The sequence below is a fragment of the Parasteatoda tepidariorum genome, chromosome 7, assembly GCF_982258835.1.
Source record: "Parasteatoda tepidariorum strain Cologne lab strain chromosome 7, Ptep-v5.0, whole genome shotgun sequence".
Lineage (NCBI taxonomy): Eukaryota > Metazoa > Arthropoda > Arachnida > Araneae > Theridiidae > Parasteatoda > Parasteatoda tepidariorum.
Window position 1 is genome coordinate 72,062,127 of NC_141761.1, and position 25,608 is coordinate 72,087,734.

General features: G+C 29.9%; 1 protein-coding gene across 1 annotated transcript; it reads right to left on the reverse strand.

Annotated features, from left to right (window-relative positions):
* Nucleotides 1-309: 309 nt before the first annotated feature.
* Nucleotides 310-24,717, reverse strand: LOC107441673 (uncharacterized). The gene is made up of 7 exons (XM_087168056.1): nt 24,313-24,717; nt 10,551-12,147; nt 8,468-8,642; nt 8,075-8,237; nt 6,444-6,567; nt 1,770-1,947; nt 310-1,075 (listed from the first exon to the last, which is right to left on the reverse strand). The coding sequence occupies exons 2-7, from the start codon at nt 12,020-12,022 to the stop codon at nt 551-553; spliced, it is 2,637 nt and encodes an 878-aa protein (XP_087024182.1). The 5' UTR covers nt 12,023-12,147; nt 24,313-24,717; the 3' UTR covers nt 310-550.
* Nucleotides 24,718-25,608: the final 891 nt, after the last annotated feature.

Consider the following 25,608-nt stretch of genomic DNA (forward strand, 5'->3'; position numbering starts at 1 on the left):
TCCCCTATCATGTTATAGATTTATAAGAAAAGTTTGAAGACACCATAGGTTAAAGGTTCTAGAGATTTGCCCATATATATATATATATATATATATAATAAATTTTTGACGACTGTTTGGAGTTTAATGGTACTTTTAAATGTTTAGAATTCTAATATTTCTCTAATTAAATATTTATTCAATACATTTGTTCTTTCTGATTGATTCAATAGTAGTTGTCAACTGAGACTCTGTAAGACAGCTCTATAAATAAGTGCGTAAGAGAGAGACAATTAAAACAAAACAAATGGCACATTATGAATACATAGATACTCATGAAAAAGGTTTTTATTTTCTGTAGAACTAAGAATTAACAACAATTCATTCAATAGATAAAAAAATTATGAAACTGAACATGCAACTATGTAAACAGCTCAATTTTAATTAAAAATATTTTAAATTAAAATTCCTAATTTAAAAATCCAAAATTTTCTCAATCTAAACCGAACAATATAAAAAAGAATCCCGCCATACTCATTCGATATTTGTATACCTGCAAAGTCAATAAATTTCATTGCTTAGGCTGCGACATTAAATAGTTAAGCCTTTTCACTACCGAATCTGAGCTATCTTTACCCTGATAATCCATCTTGCCTTGTTCCCATTTTTTCATTCCCTGATAATCTCCTACTTCAGCTCCTGGAAGCTTTTTGCCGTTATTTTCATCAGCAAGTTCCTCTTCAGGAGTATCCGTAGTCTTGTCTTTTGCTGAATCTTCAGATGCCCCTTTAGTTATTGGGAGGGTTGAAGATTCCTCATCTGTTTTATCGTCTACATTTGACTTAGTTTGTACTGAATCGACTTTAGCTACCTCTTCGACATCAGCGTCAGAACGGTGGAAAAATTCAGCAGATTTTCGTCTTCTGGCTTCTTCAATGGGTCTTGATGTTTTCTGAAGTTTCATTTCTGTCAAGGGGAGTCTTACAGATACAGGTGTCAAAAAGAAATCAGACTCTGACTCAGTTGGTAATGGGTAGAAACGAAGAAGTTCTACAGCGGACAGCTTTTCCTGAGAACTGGCATAAGTTTGAGCTTTCTGTAAACAAAAAATAAATGTGTTTAACAATCGAAATATTAATAGAAAAACAGTCGTATTTTAAACCGAAAATAAATATTGGTAAGACAATCGTTTTACAGGTAACTTTGTAATTTGGTGGCTATATCTTTGTATTTTGGCATTAAAGGGAAAGAAAATTTAAATTAGTTTATTTTCCGTTACTTTTCAAGAACTTTAATAAAACGTTTAAAGTTCACGATCACGATTTTAAAGTATTAAGAACAAGAGAAGATTACGAAAATGTGTATGCTTAAACGCTACGTGTAAAAGAACTAATTAAGTTTCAGTTGATAAAATAATATTTTTTCATGCCTGAAAAAGAAACATTTCTCTCTTCTGAAAAAGAATTTAGGCAGCTTTTCTATGTTCGGTGGAAATTGGATTGATTATAAAGTTATATAGTATAGCTACTGGATACGGCTATGTTGCACCAAACTCATTGTACATCTATTTTACGATAACACGTACTCAATGTAAGAAAATTAAACGTCTTTAGAAACTATATCTGATTTAAAAGGGAACGGAGTTTGGAAGAAACTGTAAAAGTTCACAGTTAATTAGTTATTAAGTATTACAGTTTTACTTTGGGTATTAACTTTATATAACAAGAGAAGGTAATTTCAACTTTATTTAAGGTATAAATTTAAAAGGATCTGAATTCAAACAACATTACCTGTGAGAGTTGTCTCAAAGCATTGCCCCTGAAAATTTTGATCCATTTATTCACGAAGTCTGCATAAGTTGGATGGACATTAGAATGAGGGCAAATTAATCCGGTAACATTAAAAAACTTTACGTGCCACGGCTTAGATGTACCATGGAATTGTACTATTTTCACATCCTTTCCGAACCTAAAGAGTTTATACAATTTTAAACATAAGAATTATGCATAAAATTTAGCAGTAATAAATATACAATGCACTTTCAGAAATGTAAAAACAAGTTAAATATAAAAAAATATGATTCTGAAACTAAAGCTTAATATGATAGATGAAATTTAAGAGGACATAACAGATTTTGTTGTATATTCTGATCAAAGTAACGTAACCTTTGTCCATTATAATCTGATATTGGACTGGAGCTATCTGACATGCAGTACATGTTGAATGGAGCTCTCTCATAATGCTTTGTCTCCCATTATCAAAAATGAAAATTGAACAACCATATAGTTAATGTATAAGGTTAAAATGGAGTTCTCATATGTAATGCATACTGCAAAAATGCAAATGGAGATGTCTTATACTTATATAATGCACGCAATAAAATTTGTAATTGAATTATCTCATGTGTAATACGTGTAGTAAAAAAAGGAAATGGTAAAAAATGGTAAAGGAGCTATCTTATATGTAATGAGTGCGGTAAAAAATGGAAATGGTTGCTTACAAACTTTCTTTTGTTAGTGGTGTTTGGACTTAAAGGGAAAAGGTGAAAGTCAATTCTCTCCTAACTGGTCAATCACAAAGTGCATTTTATGTACTTAATGTAAAGAAACTGCGTTATAAAAAGCTATGCATGACATGAAAATTAAAAGTGCTATTTCAGTCAGAAGATTACAGCCCTCACAAAAGTATTGATCTTCAAGAAGCCAAGTAGCCCTAGAAAATGAGGAAGACGTTCACTCAGATACCTTGATGACATTTTATAACCGTTTTTGAACAGCCGACATCACTACCAATGTTCAACTCCGTAGCCTTGTAATTTTGAACCCAATCCAGAAGATAAGGGACCCCCAGGATTCATAATTTGGGAGAAACTTTGCCTTCGAGGGAGGATTCTTTGATGAAACTAACCTGCAATTGCGTTTCATGGAGAGAGAAACCACGAAAACCTACCATGGTTAATTTGACGGCAAGGAGAGCCTAATCAATGCTCCGTCTACAATTGAGGATATTTTTGAGTCATCAAAAATATCCTCAATTGTAGACGTGGTCGGTGATAGCCGGGTGCGAAATTCGTATCGACCAGCTATTGCTGGGATTCAAACCCGGTTTATTTTTTTGGGAGGCGAGCGCTATATCCCCTGAACCACCACTGCTCGGCTTGATGGCATTTTATTTTACTTTATAAATAAAGTTGAACAGTAGACCCAATTTTCGGGTTTACGACTACTAATGTTCAACAACGTAGCTTTGTAATTTTGAACCCAATCCAGAAGACAAGGGAACTCCTGGATCAAGTATTGGGAGAAATTTGCTTTCGTGGAGTAGTGGAGCATCGTTTATACGACGCCGAAGGGACCACCGAAAAACGTCGTATAAACGATAACGTCGTATAATCGATTTTTACTTCTAAAACTGAAACTAACTCTGTTTTCAGTTAATTTTAATGTTTAGCGTGTTGATTTGCATAAATTTCTAAATTAGACAAAGCAAAACAAACAAATAACCAAAGAAGAAAAATTGCAGTGAGCAATTTGAATGTATGTTACTTTTAATTATATTTTTTTGCTATTAGTCTCTACAATGCAATGCTTTGAATAGCGAGTTGAACTTACTGCTTTCTATGATGAAATTTTAGATTCTAATCACGGCCAAATCTAATGGCTGAAGCGCACTTGTGCAATTTGCAAGAAAAAAGATAGCTTTTACGTTTTCCAAAATAATTAGTATCGATGGGTGCGCTGGACATTGGTCGATGAATAGCAAAATTTTTATTTTTTCCCTCTTCATAACATTGTCAAGTTTTTTCAGTCATCTAGTAAAAATTACGGTCGTCATCCAAGCATTCTTGTTGGCACCCTTTTCTGTATCACTCATGTTGGCAAATTCCGCACTTTTTTTAAAATACACAAGAAAAAATAAAAAAATAAGTAAACGTGAACAAAATCTAAAAACCGACGTATAATCGATTCTGTGCTTCGTATAAACGATATATTTTTACATTAAAATGAATGGGAATGATTTGGGACCACACTAAAACGTCGTATAAATGTAAACGTCGTATAAGTGATCGTCGTATAAACGATGCTCCACTGTACTTTTTAATGAAGCTAACCCGCATTTGCGTTACATGGGGAGGAAGACCACGTGAACCTCCCATGGTTAGCTTGACGGCAAGGGGACTCTAACTCATGATCCGTCTACCACTGAGGATATTTCACGTAAGCACTGTGGTTGCTGCCAGCCGGATGCAGAATTCGTATCGACCAGCCATCGCTTGGTTTCGAACTCGGTTCACCTCATTGGAAGGCGAACGCTCTATCCCCTGAGCCATCACGGCTCGACTTGATGACATTGAAAAAGATTTAAAACCATAGCAAATAACTATTTGGAAAAACACAAGCATCTGGCAGACTCTGTTGAAATAAACTCGTTGGGACGGCCTAGGCCTGCCCTGGGCTATAGTACCAGGAAGAAGTAACAGAAAAAATTATTAGAATGTCTTGAGATATCTGAAGAATAATCTCTATGAGAAATCTGAGTTCAATACTTTTTAGAAAGCTCTAATTAGGAGTAAGGCTATTTTTTTCAGTTTAGAGATTACGCAATTATACATACAGATATTATATTTGGTTTGGTCTTCTCAAAAATGGCTATTTTAAGTATTCTAGAGGCATTTTAGATAATATTTGGCCAATTGAGAAACTTTCACTGATTCGCATCTGCTGAATACGATTTTCAAAGCTGGCACTTCCAAATTCCGACCGGAAAGCTCAGCATTCAAAATGGTGTACGTTCACTTAGTATTACAATGTTTTGTTTCACGAGACAATTTTTTTTTTGTATTTAAAGGAGGTTTCTTGGTGTTATTTTTGTTATAGAACGGAGTAATAGTTGTTATAAAATGATTATTTAGTTGTGTTTGTTTCGTAAAATAATCATCAAAAATGATAATTTTGTAAAAAACAGGCTTCATTCTTTTTTTTTTTTAAAAAAAAAAAGTTATATTGCAGATTATATTTCAGTTAATTGTGTCCAAACAATATGAAGATGTGTTGTGAAGCGTTCAAGTATGCGTTTAGAAGAGTGAGTGGTAAGCGCCGTTTGGAGTAAGTCTGTTTCCCTGTATACAAGACTGCTTGTCACTGAAGAAATCTTTATTGCAGTGCTGTTACGGTGTAGTTGTAGAGTTTTTAACAAGTTGTTTTTATGACATGAACCAGGATAAGTTTATTAATTTTAACGGTTCGTTGTCGTGTATTTTCACGAAATTACAACTTCGTAGTGTTGATGGTCGACCTAATCTGTGCATTCCTTGTTCAATATCTAAGGGCAAAGACGTATTTACTTTAACAATAGAATATCAGGCTCTGAGATATTGAAATCTAGTGTAGATTGAATTTATAGCAATGCTAATAAACGCAGTATCGAATTTTTCATGTAAAGACTGCCCTTTTTCTCATCACAAAAGACTAAGTACGTATAGAACCAAGTGTAGGTACTAAAGAGTGGGTCGCACGTATACGTACTAATATGAGAAGTAACACGAAAGTACCAAATTGAAATCACGTATGTGGGATCAGAGTCAGTACGGCCTGTCCCATATATATTTTACCATTACCGTGTGCCGTAAAAGGAGAATCGCTTGATCACGATCCTGCCTGAACGACTTAATAAATTGTGTTCTTCCATAATTTCGAGACATCTTCTGTAGTAAAAAGTGTATAGCATCAGAACCCAGTGAGGCTGACTCGTGATAATTAGCTTAATCAGTGTAAGTCATTTCAGTTGTAGAATTTTTGAAGCGCACCTTTCAGGGGGAAAAGGAATTCTTTCAAAAAAGTGTTGTAGTTGTAGTTTATTTACGTCGTACTAGAGCTGCACAATGGGCTATTGGTGACGGTCTGGGAAACATCCCTGAGGATGAGCCGAAGACATGCCATCACAATTTTGATCCTATGCAGAGAGAATGGCACTCCTGCTTCGGTAGCCCGACGACCTGCACGCGAAGTCGAGCACTTTACGGTAGAACAGTTTAACGAGGACCAATACCGCACACCCTCGGTCCCTACGCAGACTGATCCAAGAGGTCACCCACCCGCACACTGACCGCAGCCAGTGATGCTTGACTTCGGTGATTTGCTGGGAACCGTGTCTTAATGATCAGTCCACTGCGAGACTTTAAAAAAGTGATAGGATTTTCCTCATAACTAATGTTTTATTTAATAACTCTTTGGGGTAAATTTCCTTGGACGAAGAAGAAAAAAAAACAATTGAGAAGGCGAATATAATTTTAAACCAAAGCAATAGAAAGTTTAATTAAATATTTGCTAAAACGTGTCCCGGTGCATATTTATGGAATGAATGTTGCAAAAATAGTGCATAGGTTGCATGCGATAAATAGAAAATTCTCAAGATATATGTAGACTATTGTACTGAAACATTGTTACGTCTGTGACAGAACTTACTTTTTAAAGGCAGGAGTGTAGGTGTAACTAACATTTGCCATCAAATTGTAAATAAAGGAGAGCTTTTTGTTGATATCGTTATTCCAAGAATTAAAATACGAGTTTAGTAGGCCCTGGTCACCGCCTATAAGGAAAAGGAAATTAATGTATAAACCATTCTATGGATGGAAATATTTAGCAAATAAAAATAATATCAAATGTAAATATATATATTATAATAAAGAGAAACAATCACAAGAGGGAGTAGTTTAATAAGTGTCTTGACAGATAATATTTTGTGCGAATACAATACGTGTCATTTATTAATCAGTAACACTGAAGAAATTAGGGATGAATTAGCAAAGGATTCTCGCAATAGAAAAAGAAAGAAAGAAAAGTGAAGTTGAGTTGCATGTTTGTGTAAGGTGACGAATTTAGCACTTGTAAGCTAATATTTTTTGTTCTCAAAATAAAAACGAAAATTCTATAAAATAGGCTTTTGAGTCAGTTCTTGATATTTAGCGTCGCTAAATGTCAAGAACAGTTAATTTTTGCTGCGTCATTTTGAGAGTATATGTCACTTAATAAAACAGGGAGCAGCATGAAACGTGTGAAGAAAAAGGCGGAAGGTTATAGGAAGAAAAAGGCGTATCAACTGTTTCGGTGTTATAAACGCAACTAAGCGTTCAGAGGGCGCTTAACCGAAGAGAAACTTTCCATGGTAAAAATTATCTCATTAAGAAATTTAAAATTTAACGCTTAGAGAAAAGCGAGTTTAGGTTAACCTGCAGTAAACTATGAAGTTTCCAATACTGGAAAATGTTTTTCCAAAATATCGAAATGCAAACAAATTATGAAGGGATTACTTAGGATTATGCTGTAGGCAAGCTCTAGTACACTAATTTGTTTGAATTTTGATATTTCAATATTTTTTTCAATACTTGAAATTTTATGGCTTATTCTAGATTTACCTGCACTGAATTTTAAATTAATGAAGGTGAAACAGAATTAGTCATGAAAAGTTTTTCACATGATATAGCGTCCTCCTTAGGCACAATCTCGGATATTAGATTTAGTAATATTCTAGAAATATTACGTAGAACATGATCTTTTGTTGTGATTCCGAATTAGACAAGAAGCAATCTTGATAGGCACCTGAAAGACTACTAATTTTATCTATCTCTTACCGTAGTGATCATTGATAAATTAATTGCAATTATCTTATTTTTTAATCTACATAACATCAATAGTACAGTAACAGTTTCTACATAAATTATTCAGATATCATGCTTGATTTTAAAGTGGAAATGACAGAGAGGAAAAATTTAGCTTTATCATTTTAACAGCATAAGGCTACTTTGAAATTTTCAACTTCAATGCAACACTTACAATATTTTATAGTTCTTTTATTTTTCTTATACGGAACCTTGCGAATTTTTCTGAATGTTACGTTGATCAAGACGAGATACTGGATTAGTATAAGGTTAATGACCTAGTATATATATTGCGTAATTAGACTGTGACATTTCAAAGACTCTTCAAGCTACACTAAAAAATAATCAAAACGAGGACTTCCAATAAAATTTATATAATTAAGACGTGCATTTCATGCATAAGGTATAGGATCAAAAGTTATTTTCATCAGTTGTTACCTTCGCCAGCTCCCTGCTTGTCCGAAAATTCCAGTAGTTGCCAAAATGTATGATCAGACGGTTGATACACAAAAACTCCACTGTTAAAACAGTCTGGCCAGCCAATATCAGGAACAGCGGACAACTCTTCATGATCAAATAACTCGTCACAATTTTGAACAGCCTGAAAATATTGGTAAAAACAAACTTTGTAATAAATACTGGAACATTTAACATTATGTGGTTTAACACAAATTATAAAATTAAAATTGGATCTGTTTTGGAAAAGTTAAAAGTGACAGAAAATTTCTGAAAAAGCTAAATCAAAATCTTACAGCTACTATCTCATTTCTTTCATTCAGCTCTGTACACTCAAACAAATGAAACATTTATTGAAGTGTAACAAATACGTACCAATGTATCAGGATTCAAATAGACACATTTATGGAATTGTTTCAGCCTCCACACATTCAGCTTATCGAAAGATATCCCTAGATCTGGTTGTTCCAAAAGGGCTAGTTTTGTGGTACCCAAGGAATCTAATTGCCGGACAGTTTGCACCACATGAAAAATTGCAGACAAAGGCTCCCTAGAAAAGGTAATAAAGTTTCATAAACTCCAGCAATAAAATATGCATTTAACACTAGATTGCCTAAGGAAGTCATTTTGACTGCTTTTAATTTCAATTAGAAAAACAATGATGTATATAATGACACATTTTCTTGGAATTTTGTGACTTTCTGTACAACATATATTTTTTTATAGTTAATATTTATTAATAACTTGTTACATAACTGTAAATAATATAAAAAATGCTAAAAATTAATTTTAAACAAATTTATTTGCGCATTCACAATCCAGTCATTTTGTCTGCTTTTAGGCAATATAGGTATATACTAAATTTCAGTCTTTCTAGTGTTAAAAACATTTGAGTGATTCTTGCACTTTAAAGAGCTTATACTTTATAAAATAGAAATGTAATCTAGCAATGAGAAAAACTTTTATTGACTCAAATTGAGTGGCAAGTTTTTTTTGCTAGAATATTTAAGGCGAGATGTTTTAAATTTGCAAATATCACAGATATAAAATTAAGTACAGCATAATTAAGTAAATTTGAATAATTTTTCCCTAAAAAAGCTTATTTGCCATTTAGTGCAGTTAAAATGAGGTTTTAAATAAGCATGAAAAAGTGAAACCTGTGGCAAACTGTTAAGCACATTCTTCGTAGTAAGTGGTAAAAAGTTTCATGAGCTATTACGCTGAGTTTCGGTAAAAGAGGTAAATGGAGAAGAAATTTATCTATTCCTATTTCCCTATGAAGTTTTTACTTGGAATTGAATGAGGCCAACTACGTATTACTATAAATAACAGTTCAAAAGTTATGAAGTTTTATAGATAAAAAGTACAATTTTGAACTTTTGTCTGGATATTGAATTTGTTTGGACATCTGAACATCTGGATCTAGACAAATTAAGCAATGCTTACTCTATGTATTTTATAACGCTAAAATGAATGATATCAATTACAAAATGATCGGCCAACAAAAGTTGTACGGATTATATATAAAAGAATTATTTTTTGACTTTTATTTATTTTCTTTTAAGTACACTTTTCTTCTAAATTATTTATCTTATTAATTCCAATTCAATCTCATTCGATTAACCATAAGAAATACACAAGAAAAAATGCCCCACTTGTCAAGATAGCTCTGATATAGTAACGTATTCAAACATTTTTGTACATAAAATCGTAACTTCTAAACTATTAGTTGTTTCGTTGGTTTCCTGAGGTTCAGCGTAAACAATGCATCGAAAACCGCACCGCATTTGTCTAGATAACAATGTTAACCATATACCCCTTTTTTCCCTATCACCGAAGCTTGACACGCAATAGCGTGCAACATTTTACCACTTATCGTGAAAAGAGTACTTAACAGACACAAATTTGAACTTTTTTTAAAAATTTTATTTTATTTTACGATTTTTGCAATTTTGGAGCCATTTTTACTGTACTAACATTAAATCTCATTGAAATAAAAGAAAGCCATTTTTTTTTCAGATAAAAGTTAAGAGTTTGACAATCTTCTCTCAGATTTTCTTAGTATCGACTAGGACTACCATGACTAAATTGCTAACGCTTTACTAATCAGTTAATATTTCTTTTAAATTTGGAGAAAGATAGAGTGAAAAAAAAGTTATAAAACAGTTCACTAGATATTATTTTAAAGCTCTGACTCAAGAAACGAAGTGTTCAAAGCTCGTGTTCATAAATCATTAAGTGTTTTTATCAAATAAAAAGTTTATAAATGGATTTTTGGAGACACTAGGAAGTTCTGCTCACCGGACCTCGATCTACACTGTTTTTTCTTCCGTAAAAATCGATATCATTAAAAAAGAAAAATTGAAAATTCATTTTTACTTGAAATGTTTTATAATAAAAATATAGTTAATTCCTTACATAACTTTGTATATACTTTTAAATAATAAAATATAGTTACCTAAATGCCATGCTTACTCCGTCTGACACCAGTACGCACAGTGTTCTTTTTGTTTGAGTAAGTAATATAGATGTTCCCACAACCAGACAGCCAAGTGCTTCAGCGTTGTTTCTACACGTAGTGACATACGCTTCGGTCAAAATTCTTCCATCAGGTGCTACGATTCTCCGTCGGGTTTCAGGTATATTTTTGAAACCATCCTTATTTCTTGCAGAATAGTACACTGCGCGCTCAGCACTCGTCATCGAAGAAATAAACTCCTCTGAAGCTTCACCAAATGGAGAGGTGACAGATTCCGGATTACGAAAAACGTCGTTTGAGTCTTCAAATTGTTCATTAGAAGACTCATTTTCACTTAAATCTGGTTGTTGGCGTTCCATTGGCTTAATAAACAATCCGCTAGGATGATGAATGGATTCTGTACTTGGCTGGTTGGTGCGAGAAGAAGCAGGGTAGTTTTGTTTAGAAGAAGGAACATTAAGTTCTTGAGAATTTATACTTCTTGCTGAATCACTGACGTTTGTAGAATGATGGTCACTTATTTGTATGCTTGTGGAATGATCATCAGTTCTTTTATGCTCACCCTGATGATGGATGCTTCGTTCACCTTGATGGTGAGAAGCATTTTGCACAGGCTGATTAGGTTGGAATGTTGTTGATGTGGATGGATCCGAAGTACTTTTTTCATTTACATTGAGAGCTGGAGAAGAAGTTGGGGTATGGTGAGAAATAGAACTTTGTGACTGGCGAATTTCACCAAAAGGCACTGATCTGTTTGCATCAGAACTACTACTTTGAGCTACTTTGTCTGATCTCGTATCTTTAGCTGACTTCGAACTGACATATCTTTCAGACTCTCTTGACTTCCTCCTAGAACTTGATACTTTCTTTTCAGTCCTACTTTGAGCAACCGAAGCTTCATCACTTCTAGCAATCATTTGCTGCCTCAATTCTTCCCTCATACATTGAGTACAACTTTCAGGACTTCCGCAAATTTCCTTGGTTAAACTATCTAAAAAGTCCTGAACAACAAATATGTAAGACAACATAGACTTTGAACAATTGTTGCATAACGATAGTTTGTCTGTTGACATATCCTTTGACTTGAGGGTAATGTTTTCTGCTGCGTGTTTCAAACATGGTGTTTGCTGGGAAATAAAGTTTTCTCTTTTGAAACTAGGTGAAAGTGGTTGATCAGCTGAAGTTTGGGAGGCTACGGAAATCTCTCGCCTGTAATCAGTCATTGTAGATTTTTCCGCAATTTTTTCTGAATGATTCCGCAGTGATTTTGTCCGACGTCTTGAATCAAGAGACCCGCTTCGTCTCTGAGGTTCCATCACTTCTCCTGGCTTAGCCGCAACGGTTTTAATAGAGACTAGAAGAGCTTCTGAATTTAAAGGTGAAAATGTTACTTTTGCAACTGGTTCCACTGCTTTTGATGTAGACTTACCTTCATTTGTAGATACTGACATGGCAGGGGTGCCGTAAATTATGCAATATAATTTGTCGAGTATGCAAAAATATGTAACAAAAACATTCTTCACAAATCACGTGTTCTTTTCTTATCTGTCTCAAGCGTGACTCAGACAAAAAGTCCCTAAAAAAGTGTAATATAAAAATTATTAGTTTTAAAGCAACATGTAATAGTTATATATTAGAATATAAGCTGTAAATTCGTCATGTTTTCGAAAATTATACAATTTGAATATATAAGGATAGTATTATTAATCAGATCGTAGTAATAATCTTAATAAGTGACTATAAATTTTCGAAAAAGCTGATCATAACACTATTCTCATTTGATGAACTATACTTCAAAAGTACTTTTAATCTCTGTAAATAAAAAATCATATAGAGCTAAAGTACATGATATTCATGAATGTCAGAAAGTTACTCGCTAATCAACAAACTTTTAATTTATAAATACAGTTAAATTCTTGAAACTTTTAGCTTCGCATATTCGTTAAGATAGCTAAAGCAGAAATTAAAGAGTTAATGAAAAAAATTCCAAATTAGGTTTGAAAAAAAGAGAGAATTTTGGGTTAAAAAATATATTTAGGCTATAAAAATATAACCACCGTAAGCTCATATTTACGGTGGTTTGTGAGATTTAATGGCTACCGAACAGATTTTTAATTATAAATAAAACCTTCCATTTATAAAGAATTTTGACATATTGCTGACATCTCTTGAAAAAAGTTAAAATTGAAATCTATAAGTAGTTAAGCGTGGTCAACAATTAGACGCGGAAAATATTTGGTTAATACATTGTTTTAAACTAATTAAGGTGTTAGGTTTGGAGAAGGGGATGAAGAACTAGAATATTTTAATACATTTCTGCTGTTTGTTCGGTTTGGTTAAAGTTTATATGTTGTACAAGATAATTTTGAAAAGGTAACCAAACTGGTAGCCGAAAGGCGTAAAATTCGTTATTTATAGTATACTTCTACTTATTTCTGTGTTTCCACTTCGCTTGTGTTTCAAAATTAATTTTAGGAAATAAATTTTTTGAAATTCGAATAATTATTTCGATAGAGAGATATAAATAGTTTGCATAGCAATGAAATACAGTCGGACTTCTATTTTACAAACTTCCTCTTTGCGAATTTCTCTATTTTGCGAACTTTTTGCGAGGAATCAAGAACATTTTGGAAATTTCTTCATAAAATAACTTCAAAATAGCGAAATGAATTTTCTATTTAGCGAACTTTTCCTTGAGATCCAAATTCTCTATTTTCCAAAATATTTCAGAACATTTCAAACTTGTTAACGCATTTTATGGGGGAATTGACCCTGAATTGATTTTCGAAGTCACGTAACTATTAGAGAAAGCAGTAAAATATTTTCCCTTTTTTTCATTTTGCATTTCAAACGAAAAACGCCAACAAAATTAACGGATTTTATCAGTAACAATTAAATTTAAGAACGCATGTTGTAATGCATGTTTAAAATTACTTTCATAATAAATGCAGATATAATTTTATTCATAAATTTAGAAAATGTATGTAACATGACAGTGTAACAATGGATAATGTTTTGTTCTATTCTTGCCTTCCATGCAGATTTCTTTTATGGTTAAAATTTATAGAATAAACACCAAATACTACTTTGAAAGATAAAGGTGTATCAATTGCTATTTTAATTATGTCTAGTGTTTATAAATTTAAAACCTGTTTTGTGTCGTTTAAGTATTTCAAAAGGTGATTTTTCTATTTAACGAATTTTCCATATAACGAATTTATTATTGGGATTTACGGACTACGTTAAATAGAGGTCTGACTGTATAACTTTTCGAGAAAAAAATTTATGAAATACTTCTTGAGATTGGAGTTAGAAAAATAATATTGTTGAGAGACGGTGAGCATTTGCACGACCTCCACCTCTCAGTAATAATCAGTCTACTCACGTCTCGTCTGAAGCAAGATCAACACCTGCCGACAGCAATTTTCTCCAGTAAAAAGTAACTGTTGATAATCATTAACCTTTATAGCATGCGTTCGAAAATTAGTTAAACATCTTCAATTACTCAGTGAATGTCTTATTCAATTAAATGATTCCGTTGAAAAACGCCAAAAACCATTATTCATTAAATTGTCAAATCGTAGTGAATACGAGTTTTATTTCTTCAATACATTAAATATTCGTGTTTAAAACAGTAATATTAGTTGTAAAAAATATTTGAGTGTGAGTTTCATCATTCGAAACTCGGAATTAGTTATAATAATACGTTATAAGCGTTTAAGGGAAACTAAATCAAGCGATACCATAAACTATATCTGACGGGGGAAGAAGATGAAACACTAGATTACATCGAAGTCATGGTACTAGTGTGTGTAGGTATTAGTCATAGTATTATAAAGAGAGTAAACCTTTTCAGATGTGTGATTGTGATACAGTCCATTAAAAATATATTAAACCCGAACGGGGAACCGCGTGGGAAGCGATCCAAATTTTGGCGAGTTATTGATAGATAATATAGCTAAAAATAAAGCTAAACTAAACTCAGTGGCGCGACAGCCCATAGAGGGCCAAGGTCTACTGTGCCCATCTCAGTTTTCTTGACCTTGGGCTCTGGGGTGCAGGAGCAGATGTTCCGGTCAGGTGGTCAGCTGAACGCGGAACCCCCAGTGTTTAGTTCCCAAGCATGCTTGGTACTCATTTATCGACCCACTGAAGGGATGAAAGGCTGAGTGAACCTTGCCCGGCCCGAGGATCGAACCAGGGACCTGTGGCACGACAGCGTGAAGCGCTCCCGAAAATAAAGCTAACCTAGCGTAATTAATATTAAATTTTATATAATTTGGCTAAAGCTTAATTGTCATTAAGACCGAATTTAATATAACCTCGAGACCGAAGTGTTTTTTCCAGTTAGAAAAATTAAGTAGCTTACAAAAAAATAAAGTTTAAAATAAATTTTGATATTCAATTGGTCGCGACACTGAATTAACGTTGCTTTTCGAAGCTCTGTCACCAAGGAAAATAAAATGCCATAGTTTATGTGCTTTACACTTGAAGCAATGCGATAATTTTAAATTATGTATATAATCTTGCGGTGAAGAATTATCTGAGCTTTTGAACAGACAAATAACTAACATATTTAAAAAGTTATGAAACTTTTTTTGAAATCAAATTTTTCGATAGTTTTCCACCTACAGGAGAATTATAGAAACCATTGCCTTATTCTCAGTTTTTGCAAATTTTTATGAACCCAAGTAATCCAGCATTAGTGTACGTTTTCTAAAAATATTAAAAAATGAGACTGCAAATGCTTTTTATTTTCACAAAACTGTGGCTTTTCTCCATATTGACGTTTTGACGTAACCCAAGTAATCCAGCATTAGTGTACGTTTTCTAAAAATATTAAAAAATGAGACTGCAAATGCTTTTTATTTTCACAAAACTGTGGCTTTTCTCCATATTGACGTTTTGCCCCATTTCCAAAATACGTGTTGACAGCGATGGCTTTAGATAGGCTAAATTTGAACAGTCATGAGTAACAGTTGCAAACTCACAGCAGTTATAAAAATAGCACATTATTCGTTATAAATCATCATTACATATTACGATGGAGCCTTCGAATAATAGAGTTAATGGGTTTTACACTTTTATTGAATTAAGAAGTTAGCTGTTACATTGATTGTCAAGAAAAGAGTAAAAGTATTTATATATTCTTTTCTCCATAAAATGTGATGAAAGTAAAATAATTGGTTTCATTTAATTATATTAGGATTAAGAATGATTAAAAAAATTAATTTATGAAATTAAAGACATTTTAAAAGCTAGGAAATTTGTAATGCTTATGATGGCATTACAAACGCTTTAAAAAAAGTATTAACCCATAAAAAATTCAGAATTGTTTTCATAGTTTTTGACGTTAATCCTGTTACTGAATTCTTGTCATTATTGAGTAGTTTTATCATGTCATTTAATGGAGAAAAAAGTAGTTATTCTACTAATCTCCCCTCAATAGTGCTTTATTCATAAAATTTCGATTGCTTCTCTGAATTTTTAAAATTTTTTAACTTATTGGAATTTGTTTAAAAGGATTGAATAAATTACTGCATCGCATTTTAAACATTATGTACTCTTTATAAAGAAATCTAGTGTTATAAGCTAAATCTGAAAAAAATTGAAAGGTAAAATTTGAGAGATTATTAGAGTTTTAAAGGATCAATACATTAACAGAGTACAGTCATAAAACAATGACTTGTTTTTATACATTTTTAAATCTCTTATAACTCTTGCGGAAAAAAACGATATTACGTCGTTATAAATGATGGAAATGATTATATAAATCTTAATTAAATCGCTAGAAGTACAGGTATTTCATCGGAGAATTAGGCTGACTTAAGAAAATCTTAGAAATTGTGAATGCGTAAATACATATGGAAACATATTTCAGATATGAATCTTGTTTCTTAAAAGTACTATGGAAGCATTATAATCGATAAGAGTTTTTAATACAAAGCAAAAATAGTCTATATTTTTGTTGAATTATTTTAAATATATAAGTAAAAGTAAAGTTTTTTAAAAATATTTTAATTTACTTAAATGAAAAATAGTTTACCGCAATAAAACTATTTTAATTTTAATCGTTTGAATAGTTTAAAAAAAAAACATTTAAAAAGCTTTACAGAGGCATTTTTTTTTAAATTTTAAAGATTGAAAGCTTTTGAGTTTTCAAAATCCTCCTCCTCATTACGTATTTAAATTATTACAGCTAACCTCGTTAGCATCAATCACTACAGAGGCAAAAAAAATAAATGAAAGTTGAACTGTCATATGTTTTTATTTAACCCTACTGAGTGGAAAACTTCCAGCTGAAAACAATGTCAGCATGCTGGATTGATGGAGGCTATTTGCTTATCTGGAAAATTCTAATGTGTGTTTCTTACTCTGAGTTGATTTCCAAGGTGAGATATACAAGGAGGAAATAAATTAAGAACTGAGCCAAGGTGAGAGTTATAAACTATGGCTATAAAATTCCGTTTGCATTTATGTGATTCTAAAGTAGAACTCAGTAGAACTCAATTAACTAGTTCGTTTATAGTATGAAATTTTCGAATTTCGCTACTAATAAACTTTTCTTCGATGGTTTTTCCGTTTTATTAAATGGAGTTTTCTATCGAATTATATGCCATTTTTAGGATTGTTGTGAATTTGTAATATTTATATTCATGATTGTTAAATTAAGTTTTGCCCATCTTGGGCCAGTGCCCTCTATATCGATTATGAAAATGACGAAAAATGTCTAGATAAAGTAAGTCTCAGTTAATTTTAAAAATAAAATTAGTTTATTATCTAATTTTTTAATTTTTGAGAAATTTCTTCACTATTGCATTGTTTGGGCTCATAAATTATATAAAACTTGGTAAGTTTTCGTCGATTTTAATATTGTTCTTCTAGGTTAAAAAATATTTCTAATTTTCTTTTTAACCCTTTGGCGCAAATTGAACTCGGTGCCCTAATTACAAGTAAATATATATTTTGGTATTTTTTAATTAACAGTCAAAGTGATACTAAAAAAAGTTAAATTATCAGAATTGTATTTGTTCTAAAATATAAAAGAAAAAAAAAGTAGTTTGAGAATTTTTATTTTCTTTCATATTCACAAATTTATCAATAATTGATTTTGTAAATTAAAGGAATTTCAATGATAAATTCCTATATTTCTTAGATCTAAATAACTGCAGATAATTACAAATTAAAATTTTTTTTTGGAAACGCTGAATGTTTAGAAAATCTTAACCTTAATACAAAAGGGGCACCAATGTCCGATGCTGTATTTCATAATCAAAAATTATTAAAATGCTTTAAATAATATTCTTCACTTATTTTGAACTAGATTAACACAAATAATGAAGAGAGTATGAAAAATATGTTGAATGAAGATTCTGCATAAAAGGCTTAAAGTTTAATAATTTTTAAAATACTTTGTTTAGTTTAAAGCATATTTAGTACTTGTTAGTAAACGGGTAATAATAGTTAATGTAAGGATTTCAAGGAACACAAACTGTTTGCTTTTTATTTTCCTTGGAGTTCCGGAATAAAACTTAAAATTACTTTTTAAAAAAATGGTTGTTAAGTAATAATATTTGGATTGAACAGAATAGATCAATAGAAATTTTACTCCAATTAGCTTATTCATCCCGGTCGCGAAATCAGTTGGATCGCAGCTTTTGATTGCAACTGGAGATAGTTGCAATCGCACACTAAAAATAGTGAATAAAAATAAAACAGCTAGTTCTTGAAATAATATTAATAGATATTAAAACAATTAAGAAAATGTATGATATAAATCTTTAGAACTTTAAATTTGAGCGACAGAAAAAAATTATTTCAGACGATATAATTTCTTTTTAGTTGAAAGTAAACAAACTTATCAAATATTAAGTAAAAGCATTCACAGAATGATTTCAGCGTAAAATTATTTACGAGCAACATGACGAGACGAAATACATTATCAGTGTCACAATCTGAAAAGAAAAGTAGGCCATGCGATTTTATGGGTTGTTTGATCTTAAAATCTTTTCACTTTTACCAACATAATCAGGAAATCAATACGATTACTTAAAATAAAGTACTTTAAAAATTTTCTGAAAATTTGAGTATAATAAAATGTTTGAGAAAAATATCAATGTGTATACAGATTAATCGCTTTGCATTCATAAGTTTTTTTCTCCTTTTTTTAATAATCATCAGAAAAACATCATTAGAATGCATACACATGTATTAAAAAGCCGTTTAATCTGTTCTTCAATTGAATCTCTTAAAATTCGACAGGAGGAATTCTTCTTCTTAAACAATGTGAAAAAGAAAAAGATATTACTCTAAATGACTATTGTTCTAACAATCCGATTTTCAAGAACTATTAAGGCTTAACCTCAAATGGGTTTTAATTAACTAGTGCAGAAGATATTAGGTAACGAAATTGGATACAAAAATGCATTTTCCCTGAATAATTACAACTGTTTTTGGTAGCTGGAGTTATGGCCCTTATATTATAGGGGTAACGGCAATCTGGAAAACATGGTCTAAATAGTTTAGCCAGCAGAGTTAAATGATTGGACCTCTTGACGTTAATTTCTCTTTTTGCATATTTCGTCATATTACGGGATATTTTTTATGTGATTGTAAAAATGATGGAGGACAATTATACAGTTTGCTCATCAAAAGATAATTTCATTAAAAAAATTTCTTTCAATTATAATTTATAATTTTTTTTCATTTGATAATAGACGAAAAATATTTGACTTGCAAGGTATAAAAATTTTTACTCCATTTTAAACTATGTAGTTTGAAATGACAAAATACAAGATTTGAAGGCAATTGGTGTATAGTTATTGAGATATAAAAAAAAAAGTACGTTTTTTTAATTTTATTATCTAAACTATTTAATTTTTTACGTTATTGAATAAAAACATAGTTTAAAATTATGTAAAAATTCATGTACCTTAAAATTCAAACTTTTTTGCTACCATTGTTAAATAAAATAATAGTTAAAACTTGTTTTTCGCATGGAATTATCTTTGGGTAAACGAAATTTATAACTATGATTAAAAATGGTTCGATTCGTTTAAAAATTCTCAAGATATGGTGAAATACGCAAAAAGTAAAATTAACATTAAGGGGTCCAAACTTTGACCCGATCTCCGGAATAAACTATTGGAGCCATGTTTTCCAGATCTCTCATAACTTGATAGCCAAGAATCCATTTATTCAAAGTACGATTTTGTTATAGATTGTGTAACTTAATTAATAATTAGCACTAATTAATTAGCTTATTCAAGATCACACCTTTGAATCAAGAGTGGTATTTAGTTTGTGCCATTTCGAATATTAGAAAAAAATTTAGTCAGGGTTATTTTTATTTCTTTTTGTTCACTGTATACCGCAGATTATAACATGATAACTATGATTTTGCACTAAAAAATTCATCAACCCTACTATTTAAAAATTAATTACAGAATAAAAAGAATTAAATATATAATTGAGTAAGAAATAGAATTTAAAGATTGTTCCAGGAAAAAATGGGCACGTACAACTGCGAGGAGGTTTTGGAGTCAGCTCCAAATTCCTTGAACTTTTAGGAATTTTATAGTTTATGGTTAGCGGTTGTTAATCGTTTAACGGTTCAATTTTCAATCGACTAAAATCATAATTTTATCAAGACGTCATAATTCTTTATGACGTAAAGTGAATACTAATTCTAAATAATAAATCATAATTCTAAATTATAAATAATAATTCTTAAGTTGAATAATAATTCTTTTATCACTATTTTAAATGTTTCTTTCAGAAAATTGAACTAGAAAAAATATTTGCTCTCTTCTCTTAAGATGAAAATCGATTAAATTTTCTAGTTTTATTTCTGAACGGCATTGTTAGAAAAATTTTAATCAGGCTCCAAAAACTCCGTGTCTGGGAACTGACCCCATGTGTTTTTAGACTGATATCCATGAATAAATTGGATCCATCGAAAATGTCTAAAACAAGGCATAAACCAAGTCCTTCCGTCACTACTAACCATAATTATTTTAAGGTTAATTCTTTATGTTCTAAAAAAAAATAAAAGTGTGAAATAAAAAAACAACGAAGATTAAAGCTTATATAACTTTTACCTATTGTTTTTAATCGTCTCTCTGTCACGTAATATTTATTTATTGTAGTTAAGGAGGAAAAAAAGCCCCCCCCCCTTAGATCTACTTATGCCAAAAAATAACCATCTTTATTTTTTTCCTTATTTTTTCATGCGCTATCACTTTTTTTCGCCAAAGCGATGCAACATTCAAAATGGATGATTTATAACTTTGGCCTGCAACTGGGACAAGATAAGAATCTGTGAAAAAATAGCAGATAAATTTATTTTCAGAAAAAAAAAACGATTTTATTTAGTTTATAATAGAAAATAAAACTTGAAAGCAAATATGAATTTTACAAATTCTAAAAAAAAAAAAAAAAAAAATTCGAAACTTTTCTAGAAATTTCTTTTACATAAAATTTACCAAACAAAAGCAATATTTCCTTAATTTTAGTAAGTTCATAAAATATGACAAAGAAAGATATAGAAATATGTAAAGTATTAGCATTTTTTTTTAAGAATTTCAGTAGAATAATTTTTTTAATTCTAAATTGAAAAGTATTTAAAGCCATCTAGGCATCTTTGAATAAAAATTTGACTGTCGATTAAATTTAATTTCAAACATTTTTTTCTAGATTTTTACATTTAAAACTGCGTGAATATTCGCAAATACACATTTTGAATGGCTTTTTTTTTAAAGATTGCAAGTAAAATTAATAATATTTAAAAAAAGTTTTATTTTTAGATACGATACTCAGAATACCAAAGTAATGCTTAGTCAGTCAAACTAAATTTTTCCACAACATCTAAAACGCGGTATCTTATTAAATCTCTCATTTATAATAATTATTAAACAAATATAACTCAATAAAAAAATCGGGAAACAAACAAAGCAAAACAGCAAATAATTGACATTAATAAATAAAACAATAACTAAAATTGTAATTTTAATTCAATCTACTTCAAATTAAAGAATACACTCAATGGATACTATGTATTAATGCCTTAAGAGATAAATCAGTATAATCTACACTTTTCCCCCTCTAACGTGGAGGTTATCAAAGAAGCTATTGAAAAAGAGGTACAAAGTCTGATAAGACCATGTCCTTGATTAAACCACCATAATCTGTTTGCATTGAAATTCGAAGCAGTAATAATCAGAATCAAGTTATCTCAATTCAAATTTCAGGATATTTTTTTAACATCTATTTTAAATGTCCTCATTTGCAAGAAATAGAATATGTCTATGGAAACAATTTTAGAATTTTATGAATCCAAGTAAAAGTTTTGATAACTGTTTCTATATTTACTTATATTAAAGAAAAGACTAAATTAAACCTGTCTTCATAAATTTTATGAATTTCAACGATAGAGCTAAGAATTTTATTTTGCACGATCCGAAAGCGGCTATACTGCGCCAAATGCATAATGTAATCAAAGTAAGGAAATCAACAATGTTAAAAACTAAATATGATATAAGAAAAGAGAGAAAAGGATGGATAATCGCATCTAGTCATGAATCATTTACAAGAAATAAGAAAAAAAAAAGAGATTTACAGGTTTTAGAGCAACAGACATTTGAAACCCATAAATGCAAACAATCGAAAATCACAAGTGATATTGGCAAATAAACTGATTAAATTTTGTCTGTTTGAATGAGAATTATTTTCAAGATTTTTTTAAAAGAACATTAATAAAATCGAATACAGTACTTTTTTCAATTGAAATAAAATAAACTTAATTGTGAATGTATAAAAGAACTAATTTTCGGTGTATACTAATTTCTATACTTTATATTGGCCATAATATAACATTAACATTTTACATGAAGCAGATGATACCGTTTTTTCGTCTAATTATCTCGTATTATACTATTGTATATTATATACTCGTATTCTATTACTGTTGATTATATCTTTGTTGCTTAACTGTTATTTTCTTTAAGGAAAAAAGAACTGATTTTCAGCACAAATTTAGAACATAAAATATTCAAGTTGATTAACTCTTTCGCACTTTAAGCAGACAGTTTTAAGTATAAAAATGAGATTTTTAAATTTCAATTGTATTTTTAGCAAATTTTGAAATTTCTATTTCTCTGAAAATCTTAAGTAAGCTTTTCTGCAGAAACTCAGAAATGGTACAGAAAAGATAATAAAATTTTTGAACTCCTAATTTTTGTATACAAGTTTATAATTTGAAACAATATTTTACTTAATACCAAAAACTTTCGTATTGGTTTCAATTGTTAAATCTTTGCTGAAAAATGCGATTTTCATAGTAATATGGCAATTTATTAATATAATTAAATCTCTTTTTAATCATTGCTTGTTTAAACCTTTTAAAATAAGTATGTTTAAATTTTAGAAGGTAATAAGTGAATTTTCATATGTGCTTATAGCATATGATTTTAGCATATTTTGAAGAAAAAAAATTGAATTTTCTTTAAAAGTTATCAAATTTGAATTTTTTTTAAATTTCAAGTTGTCTATTTAATGCATGAAAAAAAAAAGTTTTTCTTTCATTAAATTGTGAATCATTTTTTTAAAGGAGAAATTAAAGTACCCTATTGTTTTTATCCTCATAATCAGATCGTTTTACGATTTAATGCGCTTAAATATTGCAATAAGATCAATATCGGCTTGAAATAAAATTAAAGAAAATAATTACAATTAAGGAAGAATAAAAACGATCTTAAAAAAAGAATTATTAATTTCAAATTTGCACTTAATTTGAGTTTTATTCGATACATGTTTTCTATGTTCCCCATCAATTATCTTATATGTTTTTATTAGTTGTGTCTTGAAATAAAGGAATAGTTTGATAACTTTAATGTGATTGAAAAAATATAGATTAATCAATAAATTAAAAATGAATTATTTACTATTTTGTCGTAACAACACAATCATGTCGATTAAGGAACAGAAGTAGTAATTTATAATCCAGAAATGCAATTTCGAAAACTTAAATACGCTTTATTTCAGAATTAAACTAAATTGCGATTTTTTTTTCGATGCTTATGTTTCTATTGGATAAAAGAGAATAGCAGTTACTATATTTAACATATATATTACAAGATTTCTCATATATATATATAGATATATATAAATGAGAAATGTTTAGATATAAAAAAAACAGTCTAATAGATACTAAGAAAAATCTTAGATTATCAGAATTTTCTAAATCGGTACTAAAATATAAAATCCAAAAAAAGTAGTATGAAAAATGATTTTCATTCATATTCAAAAATTTATCAGTAATTGATTTTGTGAACTAATAAAATTTTAATGATAGATAACGGTTTTTCTTTGATCTAAATAACTGCAAATAAGCGCAAATTTGAAAAATTATTATTTGGAAGTGAGCTCTGTTATTATGATTTTACCTTTAACTCAGAAAAAGATACCGGCGTTTCATGCTATATTTCATAACCATAAATTATTAGAATGCTAAATATTCGTCATTTGTTTTGACCTAAATTAATGCAAAATAATAAAAAAAGTACGAAAGATATGTTTAGTAAAAATTCTACTTCAAAGAGTTAAAATAAAACAAACAATAATGCAAAAAAATCGATAACTTAATTTTACCATAATTGGATTTTGAGCACTATAATTAGGTAGTGCACTTATTTTCAAAACCATAAATATTATGTTTTAATAGTAAAAATTTAAATGTACTTACGATGTAATTAAAAACTTCCGATTATTTGCCCTTGTTACGACGATAAAGTCACTGAGAAATAGGAGATCAGATTCACTCAAAAGAAGACGAAAGCATGTGACATTATCATTCATTGGACGTTTCCTTACGCATGTTGTTTATCAGCTGATTACACTGTTCAACCGGCATTTTACACTGAGAATGGGGTGTGTGCATAAACGTGAGACATAAGTACAGTGCGTATGAGTTGCGTACTAATTCGTCATGTTCGAGGATAGAATTTTCACTCGAGTCGAGCCCCTCTCTGGGCCAAGGACGTTAATCCGGCGCCCGAATTTCGCTCTAATACATTTTGATCACTTCATCTTTCTTGTTTTGTTAACGCCGATGGGCGAATTTTATTTAGACGAAATTGAAAGAAGTCTCGCGTTTTTTCTTTTCTTTTTTTTCCTCTTTTTATTTACACATGATAGACTGGTTTTTGGAAGTCAAATCACATGTAAATGTTATTTTTCTTTCTTTACCTACTCGTTTACTCTGTCTCGGGGGTGAAAGCTCTAAAATTAATGCAGCGACACTAAATATAGTTTTCAAATAGATCTCAGAATGTTATGAAAAGATTTAATTGTTTGTCTGGAAGTAAAAAATAAATAGATACATAAAATAAATAGATGCATGAAATAAATAATTAAATGAAATAAACAAATAAATTAAACTATTAAATAAAATAAAATAAATTAATTAATAAATAAAATAATTTAATTAATAAAATAATTAAATAAATGAAATAAGCAAATAAATTAAACCACTAAATAATATAAAATAAATAAATTAATAAATAAAATAATTAAATAAATGAAATAAACGAATAAATTAAACTATTAAATAAAATAAAATAAATAAATTAATAAAATAATTAAATAAATGAAATAAACAAATAAATTAAACTATAAAAATAAAATAAAATAAATAAATTAATAAATAAAATAAATTAATTAATAAATTAAATAAGTAAATTAATAAATTAAATAAATAAATTAAATAAATAAATTTATAAATTAAATTAATAAATTAAATAAATAAATTAATAAATTAAATTAATAAATTAAATTAATAAATTAAATTAATAAATTAATAAATAAAATAAATGAATGAATTTATAATAATATTAAGAAATTTATAAATAAATAAATAAAAAGAGAGGAGCACTGTCACCAGAACTCAGTTTTTTGAGAGAAATAAAATTGCCTTTATAATTGCCAAAACATAGCCCATTGTGCAGCTCTAGTGCGACGTAAATGAACAACAACAACAACA

Excerpts from the sequence above, each read along its gene's own strand:
- LOC107441673 (XM_087168056.1), bottom strand. The coding sequence starts at position 12,022 with ATGTCAGTATCTACAAATGAAGGTAAGTCTACATCAAAAGCAGTGGAA. Across the intron at positions 8,238-8,467 it reads ATTTGAATCCTGATACATTG|GCTGTTCAAAATTGTGACGA; the intron begins GTACGTATTTGT and ends CAATATTTTCAG. Across the intron at positions 1,076-1,769 it reads CTTTGAGACAACTCTCACAG|AAAGCTCAAACTTATGCCAG; the intron begins GTAATGTTGTTT and ends TTTTGTTTACAG.